Here is a 23,356-nt window from a genome sequence, read left to right as displayed (position 1 = left end):
CTGAGAACATAATTTATGATTCATTCAAACCCTTTGGAGGAGGGGAAAATTAGTTTAACTTTGTTCTGAAGAAAAAAAATGACAGCCACTGCGATTATAGAAAATATCCAATAAAACACCGAGAAATATTGAATTATATACTACCTTGTTATTTGAATACCAAGAATCTTTATTACAGAACGTAACTTTGTGTAACATATATTCATTTATTACAACAGCACGTTAAACACATCCAGTTAAATTCAGGCATGTTTTACGGAGGTTGTTGACTATCCGTAAACCTCTCGGAAATGGACACTTGTTTTGATTGCATTTTATCTTAATATCCTATCAATCGTATTTTTGATGTGACATCCAAGAAGATAACGTATTTTTAAAACAGCCAGCTGCCTAATTTTTGAAGCAACCCTTACAGTTTAAATGACATAATTATGAATAATAAAGAAAACATTTTCAAATTTCACAAGTCTAGAGTTTCTTTCACGATAATGTGGGAATTGTGTGTCTTTATAAATCAAATAAAGTTAATGTTCATTTCCAAAGTTCACAAATATAATGTCAATAATGACTGCTATGTTTTTGTAACGTCATTTTCAACGCAATGGCGTTTTAGAAAATGTACCAGCCTTCAAATAACAGAGTATCCATTAAAACAGATAGGGTATTTTGAAATCTGTAACATTTTCTTTATAGATATTTCTTTTCACCTCGAGGCGCTAAATGGAAGTGGCATGGGGAGAAGCCCAATTTTCAAGGTGCTAATGAGAGATATTTAAAAGCAATTGAAACTACATTAATCAATCCATGTTTAGGCACTTAATTATATTATACCCGATAACCCATACCGTTTACCTGTGTAATTGTATAAACAAACAGAACCGACAGCATCTGATATTTAAATGAACACTTCTATAAAGCCTTAAAAATGGACTGACGTTATTGTTCTGCAACTTGAAGAAATTTAATACATATGGAAAATCGTTGGCGCACTATTAATTTTAGCGCTCAGAGGCAGTTGCCCCAAAGGCGCTAAAATTTGTAGTGCGCCATATTTTCTCGTTTTACAGTATTTTATTTCAAAAGTGGTTGTCATGAAACGAATCCTAAACCACTTTTGAAATAAAGTATTTCAATAGTGGTTGAATAAAAAGCCTCCCTAACCACTATTGAAATAAATTATTTCAATAGTGATTGAAATGAAACGCATCCTTAACCACTATTGAAATAATATATTTCAATAGTGGTCGTAATGAAGTACACCCCAAACCACTATTGAAATAATTTATCTCAATAGTGATATTTATAATAATATTTATCAATAAATGATTATTCAACATGCAGGGGGTTTGAATAGAAGTTCTGGCAATGTGAAAGATGTTCACTATTGTGCAAATAACACACAATATTCATAGAACATGATATGTCTGTAAAAAGAGAATTGAAAAGAAAAAAATATAAACTTTCAAGTAATATTGATAAAGAAATTCATTCTAAGCCACGAGTGAAAAAATAATTGTAATAGTAGTTGAACTTCAACAGTGTCTGTAAATTGATTTATAAAATGTAATACATCCCGGAACATCTTTTAAAAAATTCTATATTAGTAGTGGTTTTATTTCAATAGTGGTTGCAAAGTGATTCTTCAAATGAAATACATCCCCAACCACTATTGAAATAATTTATTTCAAAAGTGGTTTATTTCAATAGTGGTTGCAAAGTGATTTTTCTAATAAAATGCATTCCTAACCACTATTGAAAAAATTTATTTCAATTGTGGTTTTATTTCAATAGTGGTTGCAACAAAGCATGCTCACAGTGTAGATTCAAGTTTGTTCAAATCATGGTCTTCGAAAGAAAGATGGGGCCACTACGAAAGCCGAGAAGGATCATTCGAGATTCGAGATTCAAAATACGAGATTCGATATACAAGATTCAAGTTTCGAAATTCGAGATTCAAAATCTAAATTAACCAATCAAATCATGGATCTGAAACCTGTATCCTAGCAACATCAAACTGTTCCAAATAAAGATCATTCGTACATGCTCTTTCCTACAAATAAATGTCTTTATAGCTCTTATATAGTGATTATAAAATGGTTAAATTAACATTGATGAATTATGTTAATTGTTGGCTTTGCGAATCTAAGTGGTTTTGTTGGCCCTGTATGTTTTTCCCCCCGAACAATTTTAACCCGAAGTGTATTCGCCCCAACTGTGTAAAAATCGGCTCGCGAAGAAAGATCTGTTTTATCTAAATAATTAAAACTGAGTGTGGTTTTAGCTATGAAACGAAATTCAATGAAATAATCGACATGTCAAAATATAGGTTATGATAAAGTTTTAAACCATAGAAGATATACTGATTTTACAACCTCAACGACAACAATCCAGATAGGAATAGTGTATTGTAGGGTATGGCAATGCCATTATCGATATGAGAGAGAAAGAGACAGAGAGAAAGAGAGAGAGAGTTTTGTAGTGTCAAATTCAATTTTGATTTAGAATTTGAAATTGATTTTATTTGATACAAGCATATATAGACAATAATTAAGCCTCTAAAAGGAGAAAAGAGAGGAGGTTAGCTAGGGTAGGGCAGACCAACTAGCAAGCTTTATTTTTACAGTGTTAGCGCACTGTGATTTACATCGACATTCTCTCTCTCTCTCTCTCTCTCTCTCTCTCTCTCTCTCTCTCTCTCTCTCATCAGCTAGCATTTCCTTTTCCGTGAGGGGGTTTGGGGTATTTGTGATGTCTTACATTAGCTAGCGAAAATGATAAAAAAACATGAAATTTTCTTTAAATTGTGTGCGGATGTTGTACTCAATAATCTGTTTTCAGTATATACATTTCAAAAAAGAGGGGGGGGGGGGGCTATATAGTCCTAATTAATTTGTCAGTTATTCTTTCCCCACTTGGTTTTCTCTTCGTTTTTCAGACTCTTTTTTTATTTGGCTCGGCAAATTAATATAAAACTTTCTGTGTAGCTCCATAACGATGCACTGTAGATAAATTATGAGTAGTTTTACTTTTGATAAACAGGTACATATCCGTTCTTGATTTTTAATTTGACTCTTATAATCGGATTTAATATTCCAATAAATATAGGGTAGGAAAGAATAGACGGGACTTTTTTGCGCATATCCTTCTGTACCATTCATTCAACACAGGTATTAGCACTCATCGAGTTCGACTTGCTTTCCTTATCCACTGGATTTAAAGCTATTAATTTTTTAAAATGTTTTGAAATTATGGCCTGATTATATATAAATTAGAGCTGCGCTGGTGCATCTATTTACCCAAATGGACCAAAATATATAACCAAATGAATCTAAAAACTTTGACAAAATAAGTTTTAAACGTACGACTCATTTTTCAATTCTAATCGGGTATGTCCTTTAGAAAAATTTTGAACAACACACATTTTAGCAAATAAAACGACAATTGTTTCATTTTTTTATGGGGAGGGAGGTGGTGCCGGTAAAGGACACGTATTGCTTGTGGCAGTTGTGCTATACTCTCATTTGTTATAATAGGTAATACTACATATTGATATAAAATACACTGTACATAGCTTCTATCATTTATATTGACCCGTGCGATAGTTTAAAACAATTTTCAAAGCATTTAATGTAATTCAACCGATCATTTTTGAAATTTATTTTTTCTGGATCCCCGCCTGATACGTCTGCCTTCTGAATCATTAGGGTCTTCCGTTTCCAATGGAAGACCTTATACTGATTCTGATGGTTCTTCTTCATTATAATTTTTCTTCTTCTAGACTTTTTTAAATCCTCAATAACTTTTTTGTTTGTCATCTGATTTCATTCAAATTTTCACGGTATATTGTAAATTGAATTAGGTTTCTGGAGCACAAAAAAAATTGAAATCGCAACTTCCGGTTTTGAGTTATTCCCCTTTTTCTAAAATTTTAGGGGCGTTAGTTTCCAGACAAAGGCTCCGAAATGGTCCGTAGCAAATAATTTATAGTTAAAAATCTTTATTATTGACACTTTGAATATTGTCCTCTGATTTTTTTTATTTTAGTTTCTTCCAATTATTCCACTCGAATTAATCAATCGAAATCTATGTTTTAAAAATAGCGAAATTTTTCTCATGTTTTAGCTTCGTAACTTTTTAGTTTGAAATATTTCCTAAATACATATAGAACAAAAGTTGTGCATAATGTTAAGGGCTTTCATTTGACACCAATAAAAAAGGACTTGCCTCTTAAATTAAGGGCCAGTAGCCCTCAAAAGATTTTGCTTAATAACTCAAAAACGGTTAGGATTTCGATATTGCTGTCGCTGGAAAAGTTGTTTGTTGGGATCTCATAAAGGTCGTTACAATGTTATTTTATAAGTGATTTGGTAGTATGAGTGTAAAAAGCTTTACATGTTGAATTGAATTGAACATATTTTATTGAATAAATCAAAAGGATAAGACACAAGTTCTAAAACTTAGATAGTCCTCTCCTAGTAATGAAATTTTATAAATATTGCCATACATTGAATATATTGAAATATTGAATACACATAAATATACATGAATAAACAATCTACTGCATATATAATAGAACAAAAGTTGTGCATAATGTTAAGGGCTTTCATTTGACACCAATAAAAAAGGACTTGCCTCTTAAATTAAGGGCCAGTAGCCCTCAAAAGATTTTGCTTAATAACTCAAAAACGGTTAGGATTTCGATATTGCTGTCGCTGGAAAAGTTGTTTGTTGGGATCTCATAAAGGTCGTTACAATGTTATTTTGTAAGTGATTTGGTAGTATGAGTGTAAAAAGCTTTACATGTTAACACGTACCTGCTTTCATTTGGCAAGTTAAAAAAAGTCTTTGCGCGTAAAACTGGCAAAAAGTTACCACAGAAAGTATGATGGTTTATACAGGAGGCTTTAATTCATGAGAAAAAAATTAGAACACATGCTTTTTTTTTTTTTTTATAGAAGTTAAAGTCATTGTTGTTTAGTTCTTATAGTGCACAATCCTTAAAGACGAGAATCGAAAAACAAAACATTCTTTTTCTTTTCTAGTAAAACACAAAATACTTATTGAAAAAAAAATTCTATGCATTACATTTTAGTTATCATACTGCATGCATGTGTATTATTACGTGAGCTATCCCTCGCGCACGGCCGAGAAAATTGGTCACCATGGTCGCGGCTGGACTACCTAGCGGTCAGCGGTTATGTAATACACGAGAGTTGCGTCTCTCATATATGAGTTAATCTAGCTGCGAACTGAAGAATTATTTCAGTTTTGATTACACATATTAGGTTTATTCTTCAATTGGATTAAACGATAGGGTGTCAATTAAGAAATCGTTCAGTTAATTAATAAAAGCAATGCCATTCTCAATCTAATGCAATATCATACATATATATCAATTGTGGGTAAAAAAAGAATTTCTATTTGATAGAATTTAGACATTAAATTGCAACCTTTTCAAATCTTCCTGGGGTCTGAGCTGTGCGTGTGTATGCGTTAAACCTTTATGTAATCTATCCTTCGCCCGCGGCCGAGGAAATCATCCACGGCTGCACTACCCAGCGGTAAACGGTTATCTAATACACAAGATTCGCAACCGCACACTTACATGAATATGAACGTGTTTGAGTTTATATAGCCGTTAATACACTGTACACTGTTTTAATTTTATGTTATAAAAGGTTGTTCATTTTGTATTTAGTTAAATTAAACATTGGAGAGTAAATTAAAAAGTCGTTCTGAAAATTAATAAAAGCGATATTAATTACTCCAAATCGGAAATACTCGTGAGACATATTTGAATGGTTGGTTTGTAAGTCTTAAATGTTTTAAAAACTGTACAAATAATGTTTTCAATCAACAACAAAAAAACAACATCACAAATATTAAAACCTTTAAATAATGATCATCCCTCGCACATGGCCGAGGAGATCCCGCGCAAGTGACCTCTACATGTACCTTATCACGCGTGCATGTTTGGTATTTTGTACGAACGCAACTATTTTTATTATGTTTTAAACTATTATATTGGATGAACCGATAAATTTATTTTACTCGTACAGTTGATTTAGCATTAATTTATACGACAGCGTACAAGGTAATTCAAAAAATCAAATCAAATTATGATCAAAGTGCCATGTTTGCGGTAGGTGCTGACACGATAAGAGAATGCCCTGAATTAAGGCATTCGGTGATTATTTTAAAGAATATTCACATGAGTTTTGAAACAAGTTTGTTTAGATTCTATCGGTCACATATTAATAACTTCTGTAGTGTTTCTACATGGTCGTTAGTTTCATTGTGAAAACGAACTTATTTCTGTGTTGCCCTCCCACTGCCCCGCTGCCAAGTGCTCTTTTTTTTTTAAATTCCAGATCTGTCGAAAATCATTTGATAGTGAATTCTTATGTGTAACATTTTCTCCTGAGCGTGTTTCTCTTTCCCACCCGGTCAGTCTTTGTAAATTTCAACTTTCTTTATTGCGTAAATTCAATCGCCACGTGCTACCGAAAATCTTGTGTCACTTTGAACAGCGCAAACAGCTCAGAACATATATAGCCCCAGCTTATTTATGGCTGCAGATCATCAATTGTTATGAAATTAATCAACAGTTCGAATGGTGCTTTCTTCAAAGTGGTCAATTTTCAAACAAGACTTTCATTTTCACATTAAAGGTGCGGGATCGTAATCTGAGAACGTGGCTATAATAAATTAACATGTCGAACACGCTAAACTTCTATTATATATAGTTATGAACAGAATAATATAATATATTATTATTAAAAGTTTTAAGTCAAATGTAATGTTTTCTTGGGATAAGATGTTATGAAATACGACTACATTATGCTATGCAGGTGGTCGCCATAGAAATCATCAAAGTATTGCAAGTTGGGACAGATTAGTTTACTTGACTTACAGACTATAATATAGCGACATATCTGCCTCCAAAAAATATATGCGCTTCTCAAAGTTACACTTCAGTGAGATGGACATGTGTTCTTGGGGATTTTCTTTATTGCTAATTATATGAAAATTGATTTTAAAAAAAAAGTTGTATTGAAGTTGTGTGGTATGAGGATGTCATGCAACTTAATTTACTTACAAGGTTAGCTACAGCCAGTGGAATACTAATTTTAGGTCAACAATCATTGGCGGATTTAAGGGGGGCGTGGAGGGCGCACGCCCCCCCCCCCCCCTAAAATTTTCAAAGTATGCATGACTGTAGATAATTTGTTTTGTTTCAAGTCTAGACTGCGCTGTCATTTCCATATTGCGACGCAAGAAGAAATTTCGGAATAACTATATTTTTTGAATTTTTTTCTAGGTAAATAGACTATTCTAATTTAATATAAGAATATTGAAGATTTGATGCATCAGATATTTCTAACAGCTAATAGGGGGTCGGATACCGTAACGTCATTACAATGTTGTAACTTAGATAACCTAGTTAATTTTGGGAGTTCATAAATGCCCAATTTTTTTGTGTTTAATCCAATACATGTATTAGGTATAAGTAACAATATGTGTCAAATTGTTATATATATGTAATAGGCTTTTGTGTAAAGTGTACATAACTGAAAAAATACCACTATTTTGAGCCTGGTTTTACCTTCAAAATACACGAAACCCAGGAGCTTCCGGGGGCTTCGCCCTCTGGGCCCCCACCAGGGCTTTGCCCGGGACCCACCCCCCAGACCCCCTGCCTCAATAATTTTATCCACGCCCCCCCCCCCCTAACTACAAATCCTGTATCCGCCCCTGACAATGATTACCCCAATCTATTAATATACAAGATAAATAGAGAAGGCAAATATTGCTTGTGACATGTACGTAGTTTTTTTTATATATCTTTATGATAAAGCAGAGAAAACCAAAAAAAAAAAATGAAAACAAAAAAAAACCCACAAAAAACAAACATGGAACTTGCATCAAATTTACTTCATGTACATGTTACCAAAAATCCGACCGAATATGCGCCTTTGTCACATTTAATTAAATTAACTATAAATAAAAACCGTAACACCATTATTTTCCGCTTATTTTTATTGAAGTTTCTCCTTTTTTTAAATATACATACGTAAACTTTCTCCGAGAGAATAACTGTTGATCCGATAAAGGAGAAAGAACTGACTTAAAAATAGGGATTTTGAATATTATTGCATCGTAGGGAGAAGTAATATTCATTTCTGTAAATAATGTTATTAAATTTTACGTTACATAGCGGTGTCTGTATATCAGGAGTAAAATTTAGACGCTCACTTATGCATAAATTCTCCCGATGATCTTAGATAGCTGATTATTATTATTTTAAATGTTCAAGTCTACTCGTATTATCAAATAATGTCAGCCCTGAAAAAATTTTCATAGATGCCATCAATTTTGGCTATTTACCAAATTTTGACAACACGAAACAAATTCAAACTTGCACATAGTCTTGAAAAAATTAGAAAGATTTTTGTACAGAAGTTACGTGTTTTTTATGCACGTTTTTACTTACATTTCCTTACATGAATCATGAGTACATGTAATATATAACAATCCATTCTACCCTGAAAAATATAACTCGCCATTAAACTTCTCATTGATTAAACCCCTGTCACACTGGAGCTGCGTCCTCACAGCGATCCCGCTGCGTAATTGAATAATGTAAAACGCCATGGTAAACGAACTAGAGTCTTCTACAGCGCCGTAACAACTCAACGGCATCTTCGTTCGCCGCGGTGGGATATCCTAGCCTAGAACATTTTAGAACGCCATGCGACGGCGCGTACTTTGAACATGCACAAAGTACGCGCCGTGGCTCTGCGTTCTGATAAACACGCCGTAGAAGTGGAGTAAGGTCGCCATGACAGCGCCGTAAAGTCTCCAACAGCGCATGTGCACGCAGTCAGCGCGCAGAGCACGCTGTGGATGCGCTGTAAAAACTCCTAGCACGTCATGAGCGCTCGGCGGATACCCAGCGAGAGGGCAGTCAATCGCCAAGTAGAACTCTGTGGAAACGTAGTTGGGAGCTCTGTAAAAACGCCTTTCTGAATTTTATTTGCGATCCTACGGCGATTCCATTAATTTTACAACGCTGTGAACACGCACTGGGAACGAAACTTTGTGTGACAGGGCCTTAAAGAGTTTTCAAAACAATTATACAAACTGTGTTCGACAAATAGTTTTCCTAAAACATTTTATTCCTGTCTTTATACAGGTTTTCAATCACAGTACGATTTTTATAACAAAAGCAGAAGTGAAATTTTATTCATTAGTCATTAACATCGTTTGACACCAAATCACATAAATTTTCATCTCGCAGCAACAACGGAAGACCTACTCGTGGCTTTGCCACGAGCTCTGCTTTAGTTAATTTTCTTATTCAAGTTATATTTAAAGCAATACGAGCTGTAATTTTCATGCTGAAAATTTTCTTTACGAGAAATGTTTTTTTTTTCTACCAAAATGACAAAAATATCATGGTTTTAAAAGTTTTGATAGCCATATTTTGATTGGAAAATCCGTAAATAAACCTTAAGTGAAGCAAAATTGAATTACTGTCGTCCTGTACAGAAATTGATCTGCTATATATTCCTTAGAAGAGAAATCTTTCTTCTGACAAAAATTAATGAATCCTTCAAATCTTTTTTATCATTGGAGTTTAATTTACATGCAGACTTATCATACTACAATGTAGCATGTTTTTGCAGCAAAATAAAATTCTAAAAAATACAGCTCATATTGCTTTAATTAAAACCTATTCTAAATTGTTAACTTTAGTTACAATTATGTTTTTTTTATGGAATCAGTAGTTAAATAAGTTTAATCATATTTATTTTTGGTTTATTAAATCATAACTGACACCTGCCGCACTTGCACTTTATTTCTTTTTACAGAGTCGGAAATAGTTATTCCGTTTTTGGTTCTTGAGTTTAAGACTTGTTTACGGCACTGCGATGCAACATTTAACTTTTATATTGTAAGTTTATACTTTAGATACTTAATTGATACTTATTTAAAGGAATACTCAGGTAAATTTATACATTGTTTGAATCACTGCTTCGTTTGTGTAAAACCCTGTTCATCAGATAACTATTTACTCTATTTACTTTTATAAGTTCGAATTTCCTCGACACTTGTTTACATTAACGATTATTTAGGAAAATGTCATTGTTTAGATTTTTTTAATACAGAGTGAGTGTTTTTATATTGTTTAATCACTCTGATAGTCACCAGCGTTAGAAAAGCTAGGGCACCCATATTTGTGATGCTTATGGAGATATTTGTCATAATGTTTTTTGTGCTTGGCGAGTAATATTGTGTTCATTCTGATCTGAGACCTGCAACAATAAAATCATAATTATTTTTTTGAAGGCTTTCCTGCTTCTACCATTTGTGCAATAGTCCCAAACCTTTTTTGAATGGAAATTGCCAAACGGGTCCTTCCACCCAAAGTGAGTTAAACATTCTCAAAGCTCATATCGACGACGAAACCTGTCACGATATTAGAACAATCATTCGTGTGAGAAAATAATAACAATAGGTTTTATGAAAGGTTATTACCATTAATTCTAAAATAAAGTCCATCCATGGTATGTAATATTGAGTTGATTTTTTTATCCATGAACATATTAGAGATGCCATAAAGTAAGCAAGGTTAAAGCTCTTCTGAAATCATAAAATAGCTACGAATGTAAAAAAAATCAGCCGCCATATTTTATCGATAAACGATAAAATTATGGTGGCAGGGGATAGTTTCGGAGGAAAGACCCGGTCAAAATTTTGAAATAAAAGAAGAACCTGGGGTTTGGCTGGTTATTTGAGGGGTGTAAATTGCAAGAATATTTATTGCATTCATTTTGTGGATAGAGGAGCTCATGTCAATTTCATTGATATATGACACTTTAATACTGGTAGCACTTTTCATCAGATATGGAATGAAAATGCGAAACTGTGTAAAACATTTTCACTTTCAGTTTTGTGCTTGAAAAGTAGGGCGGGTTCAGAACACGAATTGTCACTTGAAAAGAAGGTGATTGACCCCCCATCAATTGGTGATTATTTGCATGGGTATACATTAAGATACCAATCATATGGTAGTTTATGGCAGTTGCTCGGGACTGGAGCGTGGTTATGGACCCGTGAAAATGTGAAAAAAGGGCAATTTTCCAGAAAATTTTGAGACCGTCCCTGGCTATTCTTTAAAGTACTATATGTAAGATGTACTTGTTTTATTCTGAAATGTTTCAAAATTCTCAAGAGTCGGGACCATGTGTGCCTTGCATGCAAACCAATTTTAGCAACTTTAAAAATCCACTGAAAAATTAAATCTCATATATGTGCACTATCTGCCTCACATTTCCTCGACCAAAAAAACTATCCCCTGCCACCTATATTAGTTGGTGCTCTTATGTTATTTGCTCACCATATAAAGACCTTATACTTCGTCATCCATGAGCGCATTTGTCCTGTGTACTCCTCGACAAAGTGACGAAATGCCGGTGTGTGCATAGACCTAGAGACCGCGGTCGCATCGCGAAGAAGAATTTGTGAAGTTTGCAACAAGTCATGGAATCCAATATAAGTGTCTTGCATAAAAATGCACATTACATACAAGCAATAAAGAACACCAACATCAGCTGCATACAATACACATAAACAAGCTTCATAAAAATTAGATAGATATACAGAATATACACAAGTTTTCATTTTTCTCATTTTCTACATAGTAAGCACACTTCATAAAAAAAAGATAGATGTAAAAAATGCAAAACAATTTCTCTCTTATATGTACCATACAAAATTAAAAAATTATAATCATTACAAACATGGGCACCCTTAAAACATTTACATGCATATTGAAACTGTATTCTGTTGATGTAATATTATACAATCATACAATATATTATAAAATAATGTAAAAAATATTGTTGTTCGAAAATTACCAGGTTAACATAAAAAACCACGCGGTTAAGTGGCCACAGGTTAATAAAATGTAATTTAAATTTTAGTAATTTGGAGAGAGGTAAAGGATACTGGAAATTAAATATCTCGAATCAAGAAAACGAAGACTATAAACGCAGAATCTTAGAATTATTCAAAAACATAGATGACTCATTGGGCGACTTCACTTGGAACAATCGTACGAACTAAAGTTACTCGCGTAACAAATGAACAGCATTTGTATCAACAATAGCGATGAACACTCGATAGCCCCTTGTACTCCTATGGTAAAGCGAAATACAAAGATGGCGGAGAAGGGTGCAACGTGAGTGCAGAGATGTTTTATTTCGTTGTTTATAACGTTATGTGACTTCATTTAAATCTTAAATGAATATTATTATGTTTATTGTCGTTTGATCCTTGTATATAATAATCAGAATAAATTCAAACTTAAAATTTTTTTTTTTACTTACAAATATCTTGCTCAAATTTGTCGTTAGGTCCGCGCTATATACTGCATGTGCTGTAGAAACTTTTTTTGCATGTCTATATGCATGTATATATGAAAAATTGTTCTAATTTACTAATTACTAATTTTAGAGTTAAAATCAAAGTGAGGCAGAAAAATAGCGAAGGAGAGTTGCAAGAAATGACTTGCGAGATGAATGAAGAATTGGCTATTTTCTTGAATAGCCCAAATGGGGGTAATGTTTTTTATTGAAGCTAAAAAGATATATAAACGAATGTTGCTCATTGTTTCTCATATTAATAATTATCCATTCTTGTTATATCATGTATATGAACTCTGTATTTAGTATACGGTTTGTGCAGAGTTCTTTCCGCTATGTATGCTTGTTTTATTTACCATTGGTGTATTTATAGTAACATATATTCTTTTAGATACATTCTGTGACACTGTTTTTATTTTAATATTGATGTTATTCAGATCCAGAGACTAAAGAATCAATTGTTAAAATGATTTTTGATACCCAAGCCCCCCAAGTGGAACAAGGTCCTGAAACTCCTGACAGTGTCCTACATACAGCGGAAACAGAAGATAGTGATCAAAAGGTACAATTTGGTCTCTTTAACATTGATGATGGAGACAAAATTCTGAACTGTTATGCCCCCAAACTCATAGAGATATATCTTTTGGAATCATCTGAGTCCGATTCTGGGTCTTATCCATCATCATGCTTGGCTTCAACAAGATGTTTCACCTCATCTTTATTCACTCCATCTCCTCCTTATCTGTGTACAGAGAATAATTTAATTCAAGTGGGCCCTAAAACATTTCTTACCCCAGAAGAGTTTCAATCAAATATTATCCTGAAATTGAAATTGAATGACTACAATGAAAATGTAAAGAAGAAAAAGAGAAAAGTTAGGAAGAAATCTAAATGATGATGAGTTTAAAGGCAAAGAATGTGTTTAACAGATTAAAGTAGAAAAACAGTTCTCTTTACTGAGCATAACAAAAATTAAACATAATAAAGGAAAATCTAATCTAAAAAAAACTCTTTTTAGGTTCACATATGGAGTGAAACTGAAGAAAAGCAGCTAATTGCACTACGAACAGAAATGGATGATGCCTTCTACAAAAACAAAAATCATGAAACATTATGGCAAAAGATTTTTGAGAATATGAATTCGGCCGGAATTAAAGTCACCAAGCAGCAGATCATGAATAAGTGGAGAAATCTGAAAAGAAAATATAAAGAAACCATTGACTTAAACAAGAAAACTGGTAATGAGAAGCATGAATTCAAGTACCAAAATGAATTTGATAATTTGTTTGGACATAAGGCATCAACGAAAGCAGCAGTGTCATTTGACAGTGGTGTAAATGCAGAAGAAAGCAAGAATAAAAGAGAGATTGATAAGAAAGCAACACGACCCAGAAAGCGTTCTGCAGAAAATCTGCTAATGAAAATGGAAAATATGAACAAGGAAATGAGAGAACAGATGGAGCGGCATCAGGAGGAAAAGCTCAGACGCTTTGACAGATTGCTTGACATCATTGAAAAACAGGGTCAAAAATGATATTTTTAAAGTTGACATGTCTTCCACTCGACACATTGGTTTCCTTTTTTTTTTTTTTGAAGAAATACAGTTAGTAAAAAAGAATTCTTTATTCAGAAACCATTTTGTATATGAAGTTTAATAGGCTTTTTTGTTGAGTTTATGACCATAAAAACAATGAATAACGTCATAATGTGCCCAAATTTATCTGGAAGTGAGAAATGAAACAGATAAATTGACTATTTGATTTTAACAGAAATGGCTACTTTCTATTATTTACAATGAATGACGGCTGTACTTTTGGGGAAGTAAAAGGATCGGTTTTTTATTTTGTTTGACTAATAGAAATGTCATTATGATTGTTTTTGTTTGTTGTTGTTTATATCTTGATTTTGTTAAGTTTGATGCTCTTAAGAAAGATATTGATTTTTCTCCAATTAAAGAAAGTCATTTTGTAGTTTTGATGTTTTATTCCAGTATATTACAATGGTTTTCTTGATATTATCAGATAAAAAGTAATCATGGTAGTCCCTGAACAAGTTGTTGCCTCCTCTGTATTCCATCTCTTCCATCGGGGTACACATTTGGATAATTATTAGGGTTGCCATTGTTCGGATCAATTGTCAGGAAATCCTCGACACCATCGTGATGCAAGATACAAAGATTGTGCAATATACATCCAGATACAATTGTCTTGATTATCTCCTCTAAGTCATGTACAGTTATTTCTTGTAGGCGCCGAAACCTTTGCTTTAAATGACCAATAGCCCTCTCTACAACTTGGCGTGCAGATGACAAAACTCGATTAAACCTTCTTTGATTTATGTTCAAACGGCCATTATCTTTAAATGGAGTGATCAACCAGGCCTTTAAGGGATATGCGCTGTCTGCAATTATGTACTTATTCACATCAAAGTACTGTCCAGCAGTTGCATTGTTAAAGAGACTTGAATTGCGTAGTACACGAGCGTCATGAGTTGATCCTGGCCAGCCTGTGTATATGTCCCGTAACATTAAATCAGAATCTACTACTACCTGTAATTTATAAAGTACATGTATAATTACATATAAGTACATGCATGGAATATTTTAATGAGGTAATAAATTGCACATGTTTCTATTAATACCTGGAGTTGTATGGAAGGGTAATGTTTTCTGTTAAAATAGTCATTATCTCCACCAATACAAGAAGACAATCTTATGTGGGTCCCATCCAGGGCACCAATTATGTCTGGAAGTCCACATAGAAGCTGAAAGTCTTGTGCAATACTATGTTGCTCAAGAAAATTGGGCCACTGTATGATCTAAAATAGTGTGATAAATGTCTGAATAAGTGTGCAAAAAATATTAAAAATTTCACCAAAAATGAAACATCAAAAATATTCTCTATAATTGCATTGTACACTAAGCGTTTAGCAATAAAGCAACCCCCCCCCCCCGTTTCTACAATAATTGCACATACTCGTAATGGCCATGGGGAATGCATTTGAGGTGCCGATGAGTATGAGGCGCCGTTTTAATATTTTTGAGGTATTTTCTGATATCAAAAAATAAATATTTATCAATAATTCGAATTATTGATATCAAAAAATAATTCTTGATATCAAAAAATAATTCTTGATATCAAAAAATCATTTTCTGATATCAGAAAATACCTCAAAAATATTAAAACGGCGCCCCATAGATGAGATCACATAATTAGGCTAATACAGTGATATAGAGTAAAAATACCTTTGATAAGTTTTCATTGAATGCGCCATTCACTCTTTTCAACACAACATGCACCGTGGACTGTCCTATGCCAAAGTAGTGTCCAATTTCACGCATTGTCACTTTATTAAACATGTAACACATGAAAATAAGAAGTTGCTTTGATGGGGGGATCCCTTCGATGCCACCGCCGTGCTTTGAAGTAAGGCATGCCCCAATCTTGGTTAGGATTTCCTCGAACATTTCTTTACTTATTCGATAATGGTATCGAAAGTTATCTGTCGAAAATAATGGAATGATATTTTCAACGTATCCGGTTATTCGTGGTGTTTATTCGTTTTGTGTTTTGGAGGATAAAAGCTCCTGTTTGAAATAGAAAGTTCATATATTCGTAAGAAAAATCATCCTCCCTGTCATCCAGTAAACTTTCGAAAACGTAAAGGCATAGCATTTTATTTTCCGCCATCTTGACATAAACGCGCGTATTTACTATCTTTGTTCAGTTGGATTTTTGCAAATTAGGTTAAATTTAGACATATGACGTCAGTTGACCCCAACTTGACCGTGTACACTAGTTCCAAGTGAAGTCGCCCATTAGATCCAATATAAAAATGGGAATCTTTAAAAAATAAAGGTTCGTAATTATTCCATTAATTAGGCAAGACAATCCAGAAATAATGTAAAATATAGAATAAAATTGATTGAGGAGAGGATAGATTATATAGAAAACTTACCTAGCGGTAATATTGATTTGAATGAAAAAAAAAATTGAAAAGGAATTAGATTACATGTACGATGAAATAGCTAAAGGAGCGCAAATTAGATCTAAAGCAAAATGGATTAACGAATGTGAACGAAATACAAAATTCTTTTTAGGTTTGGAAAAGAAACATCAAGCTAACAATACAATATTAGAAATAAAAACCGATAACAAAACTGTACACAAGGGTGTCCTATCTCAGCACTTCTATATCTGTTTGTTGCGGAAATATTGGCTTATAAATTAAAACACAAATCAGAAATTCAAGGAATAAATATATCAAACATGGTAGACGATTTAAAAACTATTCAACATGCGGATGATGTCTCTTTAGCCTTGGAAAATATTTCTTCTTTAAATGTTGCAAAAAAGACTGTAGAAGAATTCTGTAAACACGCTGGATCAAAAGTTAATATAACAAAAACGCAGTGTATACTACTTGGTTGTTTAAAAGACAAATATAATAATATTAGCGGCATTGATGTAACCAATGATGCTGTTAGATGTTTGGGTATTTATATTGGACATAATAAAAATCAATGCTATGAACTTAATTGGTTACACTATTTTCAAAATATGGAAAAACTGTTCGAGTCCTGGAAAAAAAGAAAATTAACTATATTTGGAAAAGCATGCATTGTTAAATCACTAGCTATATCTAAAATAATTAATGTGGGTTCTATATTACCTATGCCTGACCCTGAGTATATTAAACAACTGAAAAAGAGCATATTTAATTTCATTTGGAATAAAAGAGATAGAATAAAAAGAGATACTGTAATTGGAAGACAAGAAGATGGCGGTATAGGAGATGTTGATATTGAAGTTTAAGGCCTTGAAAGCTGCATGTTGTAGAATATTGATTGACAAAACATGCATAATTAACAAAATAGTTGATAGTTATCTAAGAATTTTAAATGTAGATATCAATTATGTATTAAACGTATCGGAAACTAATAACTCAAATTTTGAAATAATTTTTAAACTTCCTATTTTTTATAGAGAAGTAATTTGTAGTTTCAATGATTGTAAAAAATCCATTGACATTAAAAAATTATCTGACATAAAGTTTGCTAAACAACCAATATGGAACAATATTTTATTTCAATTTGATAATAAAACAATATGTCATAAAAGTTGGATTCAAAGCGGCATACTGTATGTAAAGGATCTTTTTAATGCTGATGGCCAATTCAAAACCCTTCAAGAATTGTCATCTACTTTAAAACAAAAAGCTAACTGGATGTGTGAATATAGAATAGTTAGAAATGCAATATATAAAAATCACTAAAATTTGATATGAAATGTTGTCAATATATACAAAAAGTATCCAATTGTGATTTTCTTTTTATTAATGGCTTACATTGTATTGAAGACAAAAAATGTAAAAAAATTTACGAAAATTTGTTGTTAAAAAAATTCAAGCCTCCCTGTCACCAGGCATTGTTTAAAAGACTGTCTTCAGTGGGAAAAGAATATTGGAATGACATATACAAAACAAAGTAAAAGATTTATATGACAAACGAATATGTGAATTTAACTACAAAATGCTGAACAATACAGTGTGCTGTAACAGCTTTCTTTTTAAATGCAAATATAGGTCTTCTCCTTCTTGTAATATGTGTAGCGAAAATGAAGATGTAAAACATTTGATTTTTGAGTGTGAACATGTTAAGATGATATGGTCAACTTTTAGTTATATGATTTGATATACAGTGGAAACATGTTATTTTTGGTTTTTATTTTGAGAGAAATACAAACATACGCTATTTTAATACTATTGTGTCATTCATAGCATACAAGATATTTAAATATAAAATGTGTTGTAGATCTCAAAAGAAAACAGAGACATTTAATGAATTAGTTTTATATTTGAAAAACAAATCAGATACAATATCGATGTACTTGTAAATATGTCAAAAATACAAATGTTTAGAATTAATATTGTGAAATTTGCAGATATTCTGTAATTGTTATAATACATATAATATTACTCTATGACTAACTATCTTTGCCCGAGATAGTTGGATTTTGTTAATGGGCTGATTTGTAATGTGAAATAAATAAATAAAAAAAAAAGATAACAAAACTGTAGCAAGTAATAGCGAAATTATAGAGGTAATGTGTCACTTTTATGAAAACTTATATACAGGTAAATCTATTAAAATGGTGATATAAATGCTTTTTTAAATGACTTTGAATGTCCAAAACTTAGCAATAGTGAAACAGAATTTTGTGACTCATTACCTACAATTGTTGAATGCGCAGATGCAGTAAAAAAATTGAAAAATAACAAATCCGCGGGTTGAGACGGTATACCAGCTGAATTTTATAAATGCTTTTTATTTGCAGATAGTGTTATAATACATGTAATATTACTTAATTACTAACTTTCTTTGCCCGAGATAGTTGGATATTGGTTAATGGGCTGTTTTGTGATGTGAAATAAATAAATAAAATTAAAATTTTTTTTATAAATGAACCTTTTAATGGATTTATACATTATACATGTAAAATACATGTATGTTATATGTTTTAAAGTGAATTTTAGCTTTTTTTATGCAGTATTGTTGTCCCTGTGAAAACAGGGGGAATGTAAAAGTTGCCCATGCAAGAGGAGAGGTTAACTAATTTTAGGAACCCTTGTTGTCAGTTCAAGACAACAACCACTAATCAGGAAGTAAGTAAGATGAATTTTTCTCCTAGGAGTGTTGGCCATCTATTTAGATGTTCAGACTTCTACCACAATGAGGTCCTCCTAGATCAGAAGGGGTATATTTTGTAGATGTTACAATAATTGTTTCTGATTGTAGCCTGCAAGCTATCACCCTTACGCCTCAAAGAGCATTTGCAACCCGCTGCGGCTAGTCCTGAAAATAGACAGGACATTGAGACAGTGTCAACATTGCGAGTAAGTATTTATGAAGTCATTATTCTCTTATACTTTTACGGCAATATTAAACTATCTTTGCCTTCTGAAACTGTACATTTCTGTTCAATGACTACAGTCAGCATTTCAGTGATAACTTTTTTCTATCAAATGATACACTTCAGGTATACTTTAAGTTGTTTTGTTTTCTTTCTCCCAAATTAAATAATAATACTTATTTTACTTTAGGAAACTATTTCAGAAATGAATGAGTAGAAGCTACGCCAAGTTTTATTTAGAGTAGTTAAAGCTAAACCTGACTTGATGAAACGTTTCATCGAAGGTTCAAGGCAGGACAGTAACCCCAGTTCAGAAATAGAATGATGTTCCTGTGGGAGATGTCAAGCGTTTGATGATTCTCGCATGAATCTATGCTGTTGCCAATCTCCATGCATAACATCAAAACCAAAATTCAGAAATCTGTGTTTGAGGCATTATGTGTAGGAGATTGCAAACATTCTGAACTGAAGTAATCGTACCAACCGGGAACCTTCATTCGCTCCATCTACATTTCGAATCCAAGCGTACAGGAACTTTGTGCTATGGCAACGCAGTATCCTGGGAGCAGGCAGGAGAGTGCCAGTGGCTTCACATGTGTGCGTGGCAATCCGGAGGAGGAGATGGACAATATACGTGCTACCACTCAGGAAATTCAGACTCAGAAAAAAAAATTAATGGTGACAAACTTTTCATTTCTGCAAGTAAAACCAGAGACCCAGGATTTGCTGATCCGTACAAATTGGCAGATATTTTTTCAAGATCTTTTGACTGCCTGGTCCTTGTATAACTCGCAAAAGATCTCCAATATATTTCTTTCATGCAGGTTATAATAAGTCCAGAAGATAAATAATAAATTTGTGGTCGCCTATGAAGATGGTTGTTATGGTTCATTACAGCTAGCATGTTTCTAATGTTGTAGGAATCATAAATCAGGAACTATAGGACACTCTTTTTGGAACATAATGTAAAAGGGTATGGCTAAGAAAGTTTTCAATTACCCAAGTTTGCCAGCAGTTGACATAAAATTCAATACTTCCACACCAATCCCTATTGGTTATTGCTTTCCTAAAATATATGTATGTGGTTACAATTATTGCTTATTATAAGCAGAGTAATGAATATTACAAAAATGTACATTCTGGTGCGCCTACCTTAGTTCTTGAAAAGCAGAAGGATTTCTATGAAGCCATTTTCAATTTGAAGGTATGGAATTCAAGTTATTTCCAGTATGATGACATCTGCATTCCATGAAATGTAATATATTATAGTATTATCTTAGGGAGTCATACACAATTTGATACAAATTAGATTTTCAATATTACCTTAACCATAATGAAGAATGCCAAACCAATTTTTCAACACCTTTTCTACATTGCCTTTTGATGCACTGCAGCAGTACCAACAATGGTTAATAATTGGACGAATCCATGGTGGTATATATTTTTTGCTGTCTTCTTGGCTATCTCTCCAAGCAGAGAGGACAGTTTCTTTGCTGTCCAGATGTCTTAACTGTGCTGCAGATGTTTGAGTGGGTCAATGCCTGTAATATAGTTAAATTTTCAAAATTTTCCTTTTAAAAGTAAATATAAAATGGTGAATAAAATACACAATGTATTATTTCTTATAATATTATGTGAATACATGGATATATACTTACGCATCTCGGAAATTATATTTCTGCTAGCATCAAAAATTATTCCCACATTAGATACGGTGATGCATTTAGAATGTAGTTGAGACCTATCTTAATCAGGAACCTCTCCATTTTAGGACTGTGTCGTCTAACCTCCCGAGAATCTCCAATCTCCAAATGTATGATGTGTTTTGAATTCACATCTGTAAAGACAGCTGTAGACCTGATGACACAAAATCATTAAACATGTTAAAAAAAAAAATTTGAAATTTTTTTCAGTAAATTAAACAAAAAAGCAATAAAATCACAGTCAATCTAATTGAATGCCTGGCACTGTATTTAGTAAATTGTCCACAATAATGCAATAGTGTAGAGGTAAGAAGAATGTTACCCGGAGTATCATATCTTGTATTCACAGCCAGGCTCAGGGATATCTCTTTCAGTTTGTCACCAATATCTTTCATGTGTTTAGTGAACACTTTCTGTACTGCAATACTTTAGCATACTTGATGATACATTCATTGTGCCAAATGGTACATGCACTAGTATGTTGGATGGAAATAAAAAAAGGATAACATCATAAGAATAATACTAGCAAGTATGGATCTACAATTTATATTTAAATCTACGAACGATTAAGAAAGATATCAATACTTGAAAAATACTCTGTATTGAAATGGCATTCTATAGAACTTGTCTTGCTGATGCAATTGCAAGATTTAAAAAAAATGGCACCCATGTTGACCTAATCCCATGATGCTCCTGACAGAAGTACCATCAGTTGCAGATTGCAAGATTCCAACAGCACTCCTGCCTCCATAAAATGGTGTTGAGATCCACTTTCCAACATGACCATTTTGTTTTAATAATAATTATAAGTAAATGTGAAATTCTTCAAATATAACATTACAACAATGATCAAGTGGGACAAAACAAACTACATTATGTATATTTTTCTTTTATATTTTTTCTTTTATACAGAGCTTAATCAGTATCATAAATGTATACTGTGGACTCATTAGATTTCGTGGTGGCTCAGTTTTTGTTGAGTTCGTTGGTACCTCTCATCCAAAAATTACTATTCTCCACAAATAAATATATTTTTCATAGCACATATTAAAAACTTTTTTTTTTTAATTTCATATAAAACATTATGGGTTAATTGACCTATATGTGCAAAAAAAGGTAGTGCCCATTTGTTTATTTTATGATAAAGTACAGTGCAGGTATATTTATACTTTACTCCTGCTGTTATTTTCTCTGCTTCAACAATTGATGCTTGAATGATAGGGTCACCACACTCTTTCAAGGTGCTCCTTTTCAATAGGTCCAATATTCCCTCTCTTTAACAACACATCTTCTATCAGACAATATGTTCATCTCTTCCGGTCTTTATCATTTTTGATTTTTTAAAGAAAATGCATATACATTATATATTTTACCAGACAATTATTATAGATTATATATATAATAAGGATAACGTATCACTGCAAAGTGGGGAGTGTTAGTTAATTTCAAGATTGTCATGAGAGAGAGAGAGTGTGAGAGAGAAAGAGAGAGAGAGAGAGAGAGAGGGGGTCATTGAAGATACACATGATACATGTACATCAACATGTAAATCATTATTTATGGGTATCAAGGGTTGAAATTTTTAACATAATTTTACAATGTAAGCATGCATTGCAATTTACAAACCTGGATGTATTTTGCCACATTTCATTCCCATTTTCTTCATCATCATCACTGCCACCATCATTACCACCATCATCTTCTTCGTCATATTTATCACTAGACGATCCAAATATCTCCTTAATGATATTTTCTACTTCATCAGTGATATCCTGTAGTACATGTAACATAATATGATTAACATGATTTTATTCCATGTGCATGATGTGTAAACAAATTTCAGTATATATTGACTATGTTCAGATTTTTGTATTTCAATATGGTATTTATGTAAGCTAGGTCAAAATGAATATTAACATAAGGAAGAGTAAAACTGCAATAATACATGTATGAATAAACAGCTAGATGTACAAATTAAAAGTAGATAGATAAATTGGTATCATGTCATCATAAATATAATGTACTGAAATCAACTCAGGTCTTTTATTCGTAGTATTTGATTTCTGCAGTATAATATATACTTTTAGTAAAAAGCTGAAAAAATAATAATATAGATTTACAATACTAAAAATACTGACATTTGACAATACTGACTCTATGAAAACAATGATTGAAAAAAATAGACTGATTGAATTCTTTCAACATTGCATGAAAAGGTACATTTACAAAAGTTTACAGCTTAAGTAAATGAACGTAAATGTTTAACTAGAAAACCGACCAGTCAGGAAGGGCCCCGCTATGCCAATTAATA

At 32.6% G+C, this 23,356-nt stretch overlaps 1 protein-coding gene and 3 pseudogenes across 1 annotated transcript; 2 read left to right on the top strand and 2 right to left on the bottom strand.

Annotated features, from left to right (window-relative positions):
• The first annotated feature begins 12,149 nt into the window (after positions 1-12,149).
• Positions 12,150-14,342, top strand: LOC128183799 (uncharacterized). Its single transcript, XM_052852957.1, has 4 exons — positions 12,150-12,247; positions 12,523-12,626; positions 12,869-12,993; positions 13,450-14,342. Exons 1-4 carry the CDS (start codon positions 12,150-12,152, stop codon positions 13,963-13,965), a joined length of 843 nt encoding a protein of 280 aa, XP_052708917.1. The 3' UTR covers positions 13,966-14,342.
• A 70-nt stretch (positions 14,343-14,412) lies between these two features.
• LOC128185004 (uncharacterized) lies at positions 14,413-16,240 on the bottom strand (annotated as a pseudogene).
• A 3,307-nt stretch (positions 16,241-19,547) lies between these two features.
• LOC128183798 (uncharacterized) lies at positions 19,548-20,007 on the top strand (annotated as a pseudogene).
• A 26-nt stretch (positions 20,008-20,033) lies between these two features.
• On the bottom strand, positions 20,034-22,835 carry LOC128183797 (uncharacterized; annotated as a pseudogene).
• Between the last annotated feature and the right edge of the window lie 521 nt (positions 22,836-23,356).

Source organism: Crassostrea angulata, chromosome 5 (assembly GCF_025612915.1).
Source record: "Crassostrea angulata isolate pt1a10 chromosome 5, ASM2561291v2, whole genome shotgun sequence".
Taxonomy (NCBI): Eukaryota; Metazoa; Mollusca; class Bivalvia; order Ostreida; family Ostreidae; genus Magallana; species Magallana angulata.
The sequence above is the reverse complement of the archived record's forward strand: the minus strand, read 5'-3'. Positions and strand labels throughout refer to the sequence as shown.

Coding starts and splice junctions, on each gene's coding strand:
- LOC128183799 (XM_052852957.1), top strand. CDS start 12,150: ATGAACAGCATTTGTATCAACAATAGCGATGAACACTCGATAGCCCCT. Junction 12,248..12,522: donor ATGGCGGAGAAGGGTGCAAC/GTGAGTGCAGAG, acceptor TACTAATTTTAG/AGTTAAAATCAAAGTGAGGC. Junction 12,994..13,449: donor CAGAAGATAGTGATCAAAAG/GTACAATTTGGT, acceptor AACTCTTTTTAG/GTTCACATATGGAGTGAAAC.